The 13,569-nt window shown below is 47.2% G+C and overlaps 1 protein-coding gene across 1 annotated transcript in view; it reads right to left on the minus strand.

Annotated features, from left to right (window-relative positions):
- Nucleotides 1-13,094, minus strand: part of LOC136626314 (WD repeat-containing protein 5-like) — a 57,628-nt gene extending 44,534 nt beyond the window's left edge. The window contains exons 1-5 of the mRNA XM_066601270.1: nt 13,066-13,094; nt 10,236-10,341; nt 7,626-7,729; nt 4,792-4,937; nt 1,827-1,932 (exon numbers count right to left, since the gene is read on the minus strand). Of these exons, the coding sequence (XP_066457367.1) occupies nt 1,827-1,932; nt 4,792-4,937; nt 7,626-7,729; nt 10,236-10,334 (455 nt within the window). The 5' untranslated portion in view covers nt 10,335-10,341; nt 13,066-13,094. The remainder of the gene's footprint in view (nt 1-1,826; nt 1,933-4,791; nt 4,938-7,625; nt 7,730-10,235; nt 10,342-13,065) is intronic.
- Between the last annotated feature and the right edge of the window lie 475 nt (nt 13,095-13,569).

Consider the following 13,569-nt stretch of genomic DNA (forward strand, 5'->3'; position numbering starts at 1 on the left):
CTCTGGTGACACGGGTCTAGTTCTGGGTCCAGTCCTCTGGTGACACGGGTCTAGTTCTGGGTCCAGTCCTCTGGTGACACGGGTCTAGTTCTGGGTCCAGTCCTCTGGTGACACGGGTCTAGTTCTGGGTCCAGTCCTCTGGTGACACGGGTCTAGTTCTGGGTCCAGTCCTCTGGTGACACGGGTCTAGTTCTGGGTCCAGTCCTCTGGTGACACGGGTCTAGTTCTGGGTCCAGTCCTCTGGTGACACGGGTCTAGTTCTGGGTCCAGTCCTCTGGTGACACGGGTCTAGTTCTGGGTCCAGTCCTCTGGTGACACGGGTCTAGTTCTGGGTCTAGCCCTCTGCTTACACGGGTCTAGTTCTGGGTCTAGCTCTCTGCTTACACGGGTCTAGTTCTGGGTCTAGTTCTCTGCTTACACGGGTCTAGTTCTGGGTCTAGTCCTCTGCTTACACGGGTCTAGTTCTGGGTCCAGTCCTCTAGTTACAGGGGTCTAGTTCTGGGTCCAGTCCTCTCGTTACACGGGTCTAGTTCTGGATCTAGTCCTCTCATTACACGGGTCTAGTTCTGGATCTACTCCTCTCGTTACATGGGTCTAGTCCTCTTGTTACACGGGTCTAGCCTGCCCGTTACATTGGTCTAGTCCTCTCGTCACACGGGTCTAGCCTGCCCGTTACATTATTCTAGTCCTCTCGTTACACGGGTCTAGTTCTGGGTCAAGCCCTCTCGTTGCACGGGTCTAGCCCACTCGTTACACGGGTCTAGCCCTCTTGTTACAAGGGTCTACATCCCATTTGCTGACTGCCTGATAATATTTGTTCTTTATACATTTCTATGTGCTGAATTTCAATATCACAGGGTCCGATTTTTCCAGAAATTGCTAATATTGTTTTTGATAAATAGACTGCTCATTATACGTCTTTAGGACACGTATGACATCTATATGATTGACAGATGAGATAAATGAGCCAGAACCTGAAGACTGAATCAAAGAAAGATCCATGATTAAGCCTTTCAAAGGAGATTAACCATACAGAAAGCTAGAAGTGATAGATAGTGCTGAGCGCTTTCATGATTCGGGCATAGGAATAAAGGAGGTATTATACATTAATCCTGCTGCCGTTTAATTACTTCAATAGACAAATTACATTAATTAGAAATCGAAGTCAAAGATTTCGTGAGCACCATGACGAGCCGAGACAGGGAAGCTTGGTCGGCTATTTCTGACGTGTGCATGGGAAGCATGAAGCCACAGCTATGAGAGCAGGTAGGAAGGCAAGTATAAGTGTCCCATCCCTAGACTCAGCGCTTCAGCTCCCATCAGCCTATAACCTTAGTTGAGAAGCTGACAGATTCCCTTTACAAATCTGTGTTGCCGGTTGCTGCCACTAGGTGGCAATCTGTTTCAAGCCCTTATTACAGTCCAACTAAACTTTTTACAAACTTCTGACGTGTCATAGTGATCTGTCAGTTTTGAACATGGAGGGTCCGGATGCTGAATCTCCACTGATTGCTAAAATGGATGGGCAGAAATGCTCATCTGAGCACGGTGTCTGTTCGCCTGTCATCATGAGCGGTGTACGAACTCCACAGACTTTCTATAGAGCCTTTATTCTGCTGCAAGCAGTAATGGAATCAGCTGAACGTCGCGTGAGCTCTTCTGCCTTTTCACTTTAGTGATCAGTGTATAACTTAGCAGCATAAAGATCGCCTCCTAGTGGCCCAAGTGTAAGTAAAGATACAGCACCGAATCCTTATATTAGGGGAACGCCTTGGGTTTATAGAACGGTGGTATTACTTTTATTAACACTGATCTGCATGTCTCACCTCCCGGAGATCATGTATGTGTCATGGATGAGAACACACGTCACTAGATCACTGTGCCCTTCCAGGCTGTGGACAAGGAACTGTGAGTTTTGCAATGGATAGGGCTCTGGGTGCAGGAAGGCACAGAAAGGGGTCAGTTCATGAGAAATTTGGGTTAAAACCAAGGAGTCAAAATGGAGGAGATGGGGTAGAAGAAAAAAAGACGGAGGATAGAAAAGAATGAAGGAGAACAATACAAGGAAACATAAAAGGAGAAGTTACTTTATTGCCGGGTATGAATAAACACTGATAAGTAGATTACAATCACTAATATCATTATTAGGGGATGATCACACGGTAGCGATTGGCTGACGATTTGGGAGCGGATCGGCAGCAGATTTCACCTCTCCAATTTTAATTCATCTGAAAGGGTAAAATCTGTGAAAAAATCTTCATCAAATCAGCAAGATGTGAACCCAGCCTTACAGTTATTATACAATATTACTTGGTTCTGGGACAATGTATAACTCAGAGCTGTATGGAAAACTGGTGATTTGTTCTAAATGTCATCCAAAGGTAATACAGAATGAAGATTACATGGGTTGTCCTATTGTAAACTACTGATGACCGATACAGGACAGACCATCAATAATAGATCAGTGGGGGTCTGACACCTGGGATCTCCACCAATCAGCTGTTTGCTGGGTCAGTGTCCTCATACAATGAGATGATTTCTGCAGGAAGCAGACAGCTCCATTCTCACAGTAGTAGCCAAACTTAATATTGCAAACCAAGTTCCCATTCACTTCAATGCAAGTTGGGGCTGCAATACCAAGCCTGGCCACAGCAAAGAGAACGGAGCTGTCTGCTTCCTGCAGAAATCAGCTTAGTGCACAAATACATTGGCCCAGCAAACAGGGGATCACAAGGAGCAGCAGACCTCACTGATCAGATATTAATGGCCTATCCTAAGAATAGACCATCAATTTTTAAAGGCTGGATATCCCCTTTTAGGGAAAATTAAAGGGGTTATTGAGGATACACCAGGGTCATTGGAAAAGCACTGTGCTGACCCTGTGTAACGGTCGGCACTCATAATTACAAGCACAGCTCTCACTGAAATCAATAGAAGCTGTGCTTGTAATTGCAGGTTGGGGTCCTACAGATTCCAATGAGAGCTTCACTTGCAATTGTCGCTACACAGGGGTTGGAGCAGCGCTTCCACTCTGACTCTGTTGCATCCCGTTGGCCACCTTCTGGATAAGCCCTTTAAGGAGATACCTAATGCAGATAAAGCAAGTCTTTATATATAATAGTTGGAAGATGCAAATAACTTGCTAAGTGAGGACAGGAGCTTCATCAGGGTCTGTACAGCACACTGTGCACCAGAAGTATAACATGGAACCGTCCTCATCTGGTGTCCACAGGAGCCACGCATCCTGGTACACATAAAAAACACTACAGGACATGTAGTACCACACTGCACAACAGCTAAGTACCATTCACTTGAGCTACAGAGAGCTGCAATACCAGGCACTGCCACTAGAAAATGTATGGAGCTGTGCCTGGTAAATAATGAAGGAGATGTGGCCTTTGCTGGAGCGCTGTAAGTTCTCCAGTCAGATTGACTGGGGTAGTGGAAGTCACAGGTACCTATCCAACGGATAGGTCTGTTAATAAACTACTTAGCATCTGGTCTGCAGAGATGTAGTTTCTGGGAATTAGTTATAGGAGAAGGATATCCTCACCGACCCAGGTCTATAGGTCTCTCACTAGCCAAGCCAGAGACCTACTATATACTGATGAGGGCCAATCACCCCGAAACAGCTGTCTGTGCATGGTTATTCTGGCTTTGGCTCATAATTCCCAGTCATTACAAGGCTTGTTAAAAGGTCTGACATTGACTTGCAGGAATGCTGCCTTCCAATAGGTGGTGCTGTAGAGGTATTGCTCCATCTTCCCATTTGCAAATTTCCCAGAGGAGCACGGATGGCCTTATAAGTCCCCCACACCTTCTTGGTGGTCTCACCAAGGCGAAGCGATACCCTTCCCGACCAACTGATATTCCACACGTGCATGTTCATCTAAAAGCCGGGGCCGTAGCTACCAGTTAACCCTGGAGGTTCTCAGCACTGGGGATAAGTAACATGGGAGAGGAAAGTTTTCTAGACTTCCCATCAGTCATGCTTTTGAAGAACACTACAGCGTGCTCGAAGTGGCAGATAACAGAGAGCAATCATTAAGTCATTGCAAATCTCACAATCAACTTATCCAAACTGCTGATTGGCTCTCAGATTCCACAGAGACACATCCACTGGTCCCACATTACAGTAGAAGCAAGCGGATCTCCCCACTGAGGTGTCTGAGTAGCTGTCATGATGGCCAAATTGTCACCCAGCTTTTCCAGATAAAACCAAGAAAGCTGAATACAATTTTCAGTAACTTGGCAGAAAATGAAGACTTAAAGGGGTTTACCAGGGAAATACTGTTGATGACCTATCCTTAGGATAGATCATCAAGAGTTGATCAGCTGGGGTCCGTCACTCTGGACCCCGACCGATCAGCTGAGCGCATGCTGTCAGTGCCACAAAGGTCTGAGCGGAAGTAGCCGAAGTCTCTGCACCAACCTCCAGGTAGTGGCCGGCGCTTGTAACTGCAGGCACGGCTTTCACTGAAATCAATGGGAGCCGTCCCTGCAGTTACAAGCGCCGGCCACTTCACGTAGGGTGGCGCGGAGGCCTCCACTCCGACCTCTGTGTATTTGCGGCACAGACAGCATGCACCCACTCAGCTGATCGGTCGGGATCCCAAGCGACGGACTCTAGCCGGTTAACTGTTGATGACCTATCCTGATGATAGGTCATCGATAGTATTTCCCTGGAGGACCCCTTTAGAGATTCTTACATTTCTATATGTCTGCTGTTTTAGTTGCTTTTCTTCTTTTTCTTTCAGCTGCACAAGCTTTCTAATTACATATTAACCAAACCTGTAGGACGCCCTGCGGGGGGCGGCGTCTCATTTGGAAGTGCTGCTTGTACTTGAGAGGTAGTTTTCTGCTTTTTTCGCTTAGACGCTGCGGCAGGTTGGGGGCTCGGCTGGACATCCGCATCCGGTTGGGGCAACGCATCCGTTCTACGAGAGCAGGAAAACACGAGAAGATGAGCAAATACAGGACAGCTACAAGATGGCTCTAATTTACCTGCATGGCACATATGTAGAATGGGGGCCACCACCTAAATAATGAAGGGATTCCCACTGGTCTTCCTGATGCCCCGCCCCTTGATGACGCCGCAAATCTTTTTCTTTTCAGTTTTGGTTTTTCCTCCTCACTTTCAAAAAATCATCACTCTTATTTATCAGTTGACGTAGATGTCGGGGGGCTTATTAGTTGTATTATTCAATGTTACCCCTTAATGTACCCTATAATGGAGGTGAAAACTTTTACAAATTTCTAAGTGGACTGAAATGGAAAAGAAGAACAATTCCGCTATCCTTGGGGTGGGGAGCTACTTTTTAGGGCTCATCCACATGGACGTATATTGGCCGGGTTTTCACGCCTGACCGATATACGCTGCCCCTCTCTGCAAGGGAAGGAGGCGGGACGGGGCGGGAGCTATTGTGCTGAGCTCCTGCCCCCTGTCACTGTTTGCAATTGGAAAGTTGGGGCGGAGCTAAGCTAAGTTCCGCTCTGTCCCGTCCCTCCCATTGCAAACAGTGGTGGGGGAGGAGAGGAGCGGGATCTCTGCACACTAGCTCCTGCCCCGTCCCGCCTCCTCCCCTTGCAGAGAGGGGCAGCGTATATCGGCCGGGCGTGAAAACACGGCCCATATACGTCCATGTGAATAAGCCCTTACAGAGTATGCCCTGCAGCACAAAGGGCCACGATAACTTTATTCTGCGGGTCCCTACAATTACAATGATAGCAAATTTGTAGAATATGAAAAAACTTTTAAAAAATAACTTTGCAAAAAAAAAGTCATTATTTCCTGCCGCCACCTTCTGACCGCCAGAACTTTTTCTGCTGACATAGTTGTGCAGTTTATATGGTTACTATTTTGGAGCACATGTGCCTTTTTGATTGCTTTTTTAAACATTTTTTCTTGGAGACCAAAAAAGCGCAATTTTGGCATTGTGTATTTTTACCCATGTGGTGTTTTATTTTACTGCCCTATTTTTTTCTTCAGCTACCAAAATTATTTTTGCTGTGTTTTTTCCGTGACATGTAGGGCTGTGTTTTTAATATCTTCACTGACTTTTTCCATTTTAGTTAGGGTAAAAAGCTATTAAAAAAAAAGATTTTTTAAAATTTATAGCTGTTGTTTTTTCTAAATTAGTATATTTACGCTCAAATAAAGCATGGGAACGGGTTCCTCATTTTCCTTTGGACGTTGTGATATATTGAGCTGGACATTGGTTTTCTCCAGCAGGTTTCGGGGTATTTTGTAGCTTCCAAATTGTATAGTGTGCACACATCATCGACCAGATCAGACACAAGCTATCAGTCTCATATCCAAAATGGCTCTCTGGACAGAAACACCCAGACAGCCCCTTTTATTGTAAAGCATAACACCTGCCCTTTAATGGGCGTGCAACAGATTACATCAGTAACATATAGGATTCTCATTTGTCGGATCATATAGAATCTCCCCTCCTTCCTGCCCACCTTCTCTCAACTCCAATGTATAAGCAAGTCTTTGTCTTACAAACATGTGCTCAAACCTGAAACTGAAAGTAAGTATCTTTGTTGAAGAAGATTCTGTGTGGGGGGATGAGAAAGGACTGGGAAAACACTCAAGATGAACACAAGCAATAACATATAACACTGTGATTTAACTCTTTCCTTATGCAACAGAGTTCCACATTAGGCTGAAGTCACAAAACACATATCTTCACCATTGTCCAGCAATTACTATAATGAAATTATGCAGTCATTAGCCTCTAAGAGTTAAAGTCACTACAGCTGCGTAATACCTCTAGTTTAGTACAAATCAATAGACATTTTACACTGACTAATCATCATGTCTATCACAATATAATATGTATAGTTTGGGATTATTTTTTTATGTATATATTTTTATTTTATTCTGTAATTAACTTATTTTTTAAACTATTTTTTTATCATCTATGTCCCCCATGACAACACATAAGATCCCTGCGGGTTATATACATTGTTTTTTTATTTCACACTTTTCCACTGCAGCTGGGGCATCCATAGGAGCTCCACTTACAAGGAAAACATCCCCCTGTAGTGACAGTAGTCACTGGTAGAGCTGATCAGGGTCTGCTAGCTGTTCTGTTACAGGGGGCTCCGGGGGGTCACGTGAATGCCATGTTGCATTTCAATTTTTTCAGTACATAGCACTCATTGAGCGCTATGTACTCGGGAAAGGAGAAGGCAGAAGCGATTAAAAACCGATTCTCCCCTTGGTCCCCGGCTGTGTCTGACCGTTCAGGACCCGACCTGCTCCTGCTTGATTGCAGGAGCAGACGCTTTAATCCCATGCCGTATTTCTACTATCGGCAGGGATTAAATCCCAGGACCAAGCGCTGCAAATTTACTAAACTTGGTCCTTAAGGGGTTAAACAATACCCTTTAAACCATAAAATTATGAATGTCCACAGCTACCACTAGAGGGAGCTAAGTGCATACTTTAACCCAACTTTCCTCGGGGATAGTCAGACATTAGATTTGCAATGGACCTAATCAAAGTTGTCAGGATTCGCAGACTCTAATGTGACCCACCTCCTGAATGGCATCTCATGGGTATAAGAGCTGCAATGATACGCTGCACACAGTAGCAGGATCACTCAGTGACTTACCTGCAATCTCCACTTGTCTCCACATTTTCCTCGCTGTCATTGTCTTGTGCGATCTGAAATAACAATTGCTCTACAAGCCTCCGCAGCTCATGCTTCCGTGTAACCTAAATACAGGAGGGAACCAATCAGATCAATGTTACACATGTATGCGCTTCTAAGATAGCCGATAGGGCATACGGACATCACAGAGGAGAAGTCATCAATACTTCATTGGTGGGGGTCCACAGCGATCAGCTGACTGAAGAGTCTGTAGATGAGTACCGCGGCCTCTTCTCAGACACGTGATGTCAGGTTCATTCATCACATGGCCTGAAGCGGCTGTGGTGCTCGCCCATGCGAGGGCCACTTTCATTTTAGTGGGGATCACAAACGGTGGTTCCCTACTGATGAACTATTGATGACCTATCCTGCAAACAGGTCATCAATAATTTAGTACTGAAAAAACCCTTAAAGGCGATATGATTCTTTAACCCCTTAAGAACGAAGTTGTTTTGATCCTAGAGGACGAAGACACTTTTTAGGGATTTTACCCACGTGGTGGTTTTACTGCTCTATTTTTTTTTTGTGTGTGTAACATACGTATAGGGCTATTTTTTTAATGTTTTTCTTCACTGACTTTTTCTTCTCCGTTTTTAAGTTTTATTGGGAGTAAAAAGGTTATGTTTCACATTTTTTTATAGTTGTTTACTTTTAAAATTAGTACATTTACGCTAAAATAAAGTACGGGAACGAGTTCCTCGTTTTGTTTTGGACATTTTGATATATAAAATGCATTGTTTGGGATTACAAGGAGCATACGCCAATGGTTTGGGTTGACATCGGCTCATTGAGCGCAATGTACTTGGGAAAGGAGAAGGTGGAAGGGGTTAAAAAACGCTTCTCCCTTCTCCTCTGGGTCCTCGGCAGAATCGGACAGCTGAAAACCTCACCAGCTCCTGCTTGATTGCAGGACCAGAGGCTTTAAAGGGGTTGTCCCGTGCCGAAACGTTTTTTTTTTTTTTTTCACCCCCCCCCCCCCCCCCCCATTCGGCGCGAGACAACCCCGATGCAGGGACCTAAAGAAAAATCCCCACAGCGCTTACCTGAATCCCCGCGCTCCGGTGACTTCTTACTTACCTGCGGAAGATGGCCGCCGGCATCTTCTCCCTCGGTGGACCGCAGGGCTTCTGTGCGGTCCATTGCCGATTCCAGCCTCCTGATTGGCTGGAATCGGCACGTGACGGGGCGGAGCTACACGGAGCTACACGGAGCCCCATAGAGAACAGAAGAAGACCCGGACTGCGCAAGCGCGGCTAATTTGGCCATTAGATGGCGAAAATTAGTCGGCTCCATGGAGACGAGGACGCTAGCAACGGAGCAGGTAAGTGAAAACCTTCTTATAACTTCTGTATGGCTCATAATTAATGCACAATGTACATTACAAAGTGCATTAATATGGCCATACAGAAGTGTGTAGACCCACTTGCTGCCGCGGGACAACCCCTTTAATCCCACGTCATACATCTGTTATCAGCCGGGATTAAAGCCCAGGACCAAGCGATGTACATTTACCGCGTTTGTTCCATGAGGGGATTAAATGGTTTGACTCTTACAGAAAGCAGCCCGGGGAGATCAGCGGATCTCTAAGTACTCTAAGCAATAGGTGAGAACAATTTTTAACTTGACAACTTTTGGGAATGCTTAAAGGGGTTCTGACACAAATAATTTTTTTATGCTTTAGCAGCCATTGTTCCCTGGTCTGCCTAATGGACCCAGGGAACCCATGGGTTAATGGCTGCTAAAGCATAAAAATCTTATACTTACCTGTTCTCCTGTTGTTGTTGACATCGGGGGTCATCTCCCGGCAGCATATTAGCACTTTCTGCTTAGGTTAAGCAGCCTGACTAGAGCCACCTGATTGGTGCACGCTGTGCAGTCACGTGGTGCCGAAGAGCCAATCAGGTGGCTCTAATCAGCAGCGCTGCTTAACCTAAGCAGAAAGTGCTAGTATGCCTCCCGGCAGGCAGTCTTCTTCCTCCAGCAGCCGCGCCGCTCCGGGATCGCGCGCATGCGCAGTGGAGAGGTGCCCTCTGACAGGAGTCAGGGCGGGCTGCGTCTCCACTGCGCATGCGCAGCACTCCGGAGTTCAGCCGGACGGACGGGCCGCCCACAGCAAGCACTGCTTGTGACGTGCTTGCTGTGGCGGTCCGTCCGTTGACCTCGGAAGTGCCTGACGGACGGACCAGAGCAGGAAGCGGTCTTTTTGATCGCTCCTGCTCTGCTTTAAAGGCACAGAAGATGATGCCGGCTGGAGGGGACATGCCTGGTGATCGGGCCAGGCCAGGCAAGGTGAGTACAATTTTTTTTTTTTCATGTCAGAACCCCTTTAAGGGTTTATTTGAGGATTGTTTTGTTGTCCGTAACTATGGAGACACATAGGAACGCACAGGAGCTGTAAACACAGAATTGTAGATTTTGAATCAAAGCGATGTGCAAAGTTGCCTCATTTTAGATACATTAAAGCAGAGAAAACAATGATGCAAAAGTCTTGACACGTCATAGCAGAACATTGTAGAACTGTGATACGTGCAATCAGCGATGCCCAAAAACACAAGGACTGCTGTACTTCACCTTTGTGATCTCACTTGGGGTCAGTTCCCGGGGAAGATGCTCTAAAGTTTCAATCTGTCGAAGTTTCTTACGCAGTTTTCGGAGCTCAAGAGCGGCCATGACAGTCCTGTGAAGAAATGACGAGGATTAAAGGGGCGGTCCAGTTACCAAACAACGCCGCTTAAATAGTGCAGCCTGTATATAAATAAAGTGAACTATACTTACCGCTCTGCCTCCCCGGGATCCAGCGCTGCAGCCCCGCTGTGGTCCCGGTGTTTGCTAAGACAGATGACGTCACAGGAAATCAGCTGACCGCTGCAACATCACTACTTGTTTTCCTGGCATCAGAACTCATATCCAGAGCACCATGATGCCAGGAGTTCAGGAACATGACGCTGCAGCGGTCAACTAATTTCCTGTGACATTATCTGTCATAACAATCACTGGGACCACAGAGGGGCTGCAGCGCTGGATCTTGGCGGCGGCGGATGGGCAAATATAGTTCAGTTTATTATTTTTATACAGGCAGCCTTATTAAAGCCGGAATATCTGGTAAGTGGACAGCCCCTTTAAGAATTGTAGAAGACCCCAGGTAGATACAAAGAAGTGGAGAACAGGATGAAGCCTGGAACTGGTGAGAGATGAAACTATATGGTGTGCAGAGAATGCAGTAGCCAGGGCCTTCATCTCAGGCTGGATATGCCACGTGACTCGACGCATTTCTGCTTTGACACGTGTGACATCATCAAAGCCAATGGACACCACTACACGTGTGACATCATCGAAGCCAATGGACGCCACCACTTGTGTGACAGCATGAAAGCTAATGGACGCCACTACGTGTGAAATCATCTAAGCCAATGGACGACACTACACGCGTGACATCATCGAAGCCAATGAACGACACTACACGCGTGACATCATCGAAGCCAATGAACGACACTACACGCGTGACATCATCGAAGCCAATGAACGACACTACACGTGTGACATCATCGAAGCCAATGGACGACACTACACGTGTGACATCATCGAAGCCAATGAACGACACTACACGCGTGACATCATCGAAGCCAATGAACGACACTACACGCGTGACATCATCGAAGCCAATGAACGACACTACACGTGTGACATCATCGAAGCCAATGAACGACACTACACGCGTGACATCATCGAAGCCAATGAACGACACTACACGCGTGACATCATCGAAGCCAATGGACGACACTACACGTGTGACATCATCGAAGCCAATGGACGACACTACACGTGTGACATCATCGAAGCCAATGGACGACACTACACGTGTGACATCATCGAAGCCAATGGACGACACTACACGTGTGACATCATCGAAGCCAATGGACGACACTACACGTGTGACATCATCGAAGCCAATGGACGACACTACACGTGTGACATCATCAAAGCCAATGGATGCCACTACACGTGTGACATCATGGAAGCTAATGGACGCCATTACACTGTGCTTAAGCAGGAAGTGCAGCATCTCCAGTCTGAGATGGCGATGTTAATCATCAGCGTGGAGAAGAAGAGTCCAAACAACTTCAGATGTGAACAGTCTGATCTTGATTTACATGCTGCGCAGGAAATACAAGAACACAGAATAAAAATGGCGGCGTTCCTGTCTCCGGTACTTGGCTCGTATTACGTACGGATTAGTTCCCTCTGCTAAATATAGCGGACGGGCTTCCTTCAACCCCTTCCCATTAAAATCAATGCCAGCTGCACCTGCAATAAACAGCACTGCCCACAGGGGGCAGCACTCTCTGCTTCCACTCCGTCCCCTGTGTTGTGGCGCAGACAGCGGGGCCCAATCAGCTGATCGACAGGGATGCCGAGAGGCAGACCCCAGCTGATCAACTATTAAGGATACCTCATCAATAGGATGTGCCCAGAAAACCCCTTCAAAGGGAACCCGTCCCCACAGCGCTAAGAACTCCGTTATGGCGCTGTTGGGGGAGGTGACAGGGAACAGGGGGATGTATGTTTGATACTAGCCCACTCCCATGATTTAGCGGTGTCCTACTCTGAAGTCCCGACGATGCACGAAAATCTGCCGCCTGCAGTCTATAGGGGGCGCACACGGGGCTCTGAAGAGTCTGATTTTCGTGCTGTGCGGCGACTTCAGAGGATCGGGCGAGTATAATAAATACATCCGTCATCTCCCTGACAAGTCCGCTAACAGCGCCATAACTTAGTTTATAGCGCTGTAGGGACTGGTTCTTCCCTTTAAGTACCAAACTAGACCCATCCTTAAAGGGATTGTCTGAGATAAATGTTCTTTCTAATAATGGGTCCCCTGTGTGGCAGATATAATAACGCGCTCATACTCCCCCCTCCCCACGGCGACACAGTCAGCCTGTGACATCTTATAAGCCCTCCTGCTGCAGCCAATGACAGGACAACAAGGAGCTCTGTCATTGGCTGCAGGAGGTTTATAGGGCATCACAAGCCTGTAAACATTACGTGCCGCAGGCGTATTTACATATTCATCAGCACTTCGGCCCTATTCACCAATCAAGTTGCTGGAATTGTGAGACAGACAACCCAAACAACCAATCAGGTTGCTGGAATTGTGAATCATAACCAATCAGGTTGCTGGAATTGCTGAATAGGGCCGAGGTGCTGATGAAGATGTTAATATGCGCCCCGCAGAGAAGAAGTGGGGAGGGGGAATATGTCTACCACACAGGAGACCCTTTATTATAAGGAGGCCTGGATATGAGCCGTGCAGGCAGGAGGCAGCAGCACCGCACATTACATGGCGCCCCGTGCAGCCTACACTGCAATGTAACACTCGTTTCTACATTTGCCACATAGTTACCTTTCTGCTGGCGCCCCGGAAGGTAAATACGCGCGTGACCCGGAAGTGCACGCGGCTGCTAGGCAACGGCCCGAGCACCGGAAGTCACGCGGCCGCCATTTTGTTCGGCTGCTTTGTTCCAATTAAAGCCGCTACCGTCTAGTAAGAGACTGTAGGAGGCGCTGCTCTCTTCTCACACAGCGGGCAGCCTGTCACTGCATGGTGTTGGTGTCGCTGCTGCTATTCTATGCCCACCAGGGGGCGGCTTACTCCATAACTACATCCACTTATGTGTCAGTCTGTACTGCACTCGTAGCTTTATATTCCTGCACTGGAAGCTCCTAGAAGAGGGTGTTCTTTACAGCTGCGTTCAGCACTCACGCTGATCACTGCTATTAACCCTGTGAGGCCCAATGTCCATGGGCGGATTGGATTCCGCATGCAAGAGCCCGCAGCGCAATCTGACCCTGCTTACCCGTCCGGGTCTTCTATCTTCTTCACTGCGGATGGGTGTGGAAGCCCCGG

Source organism: Eleutherodactylus coqui, chromosome 4 (assembly GCF_035609145.1).
Source record: "Eleutherodactylus coqui strain aEleCoq1 chromosome 4, aEleCoq1.hap1, whole genome shotgun sequence".
NCBI lineage: Eukaryota > Metazoa > Chordata > Amphibia > Anura > Eleutherodactylidae > Eleutherodactylus > Eleutherodactylus coqui.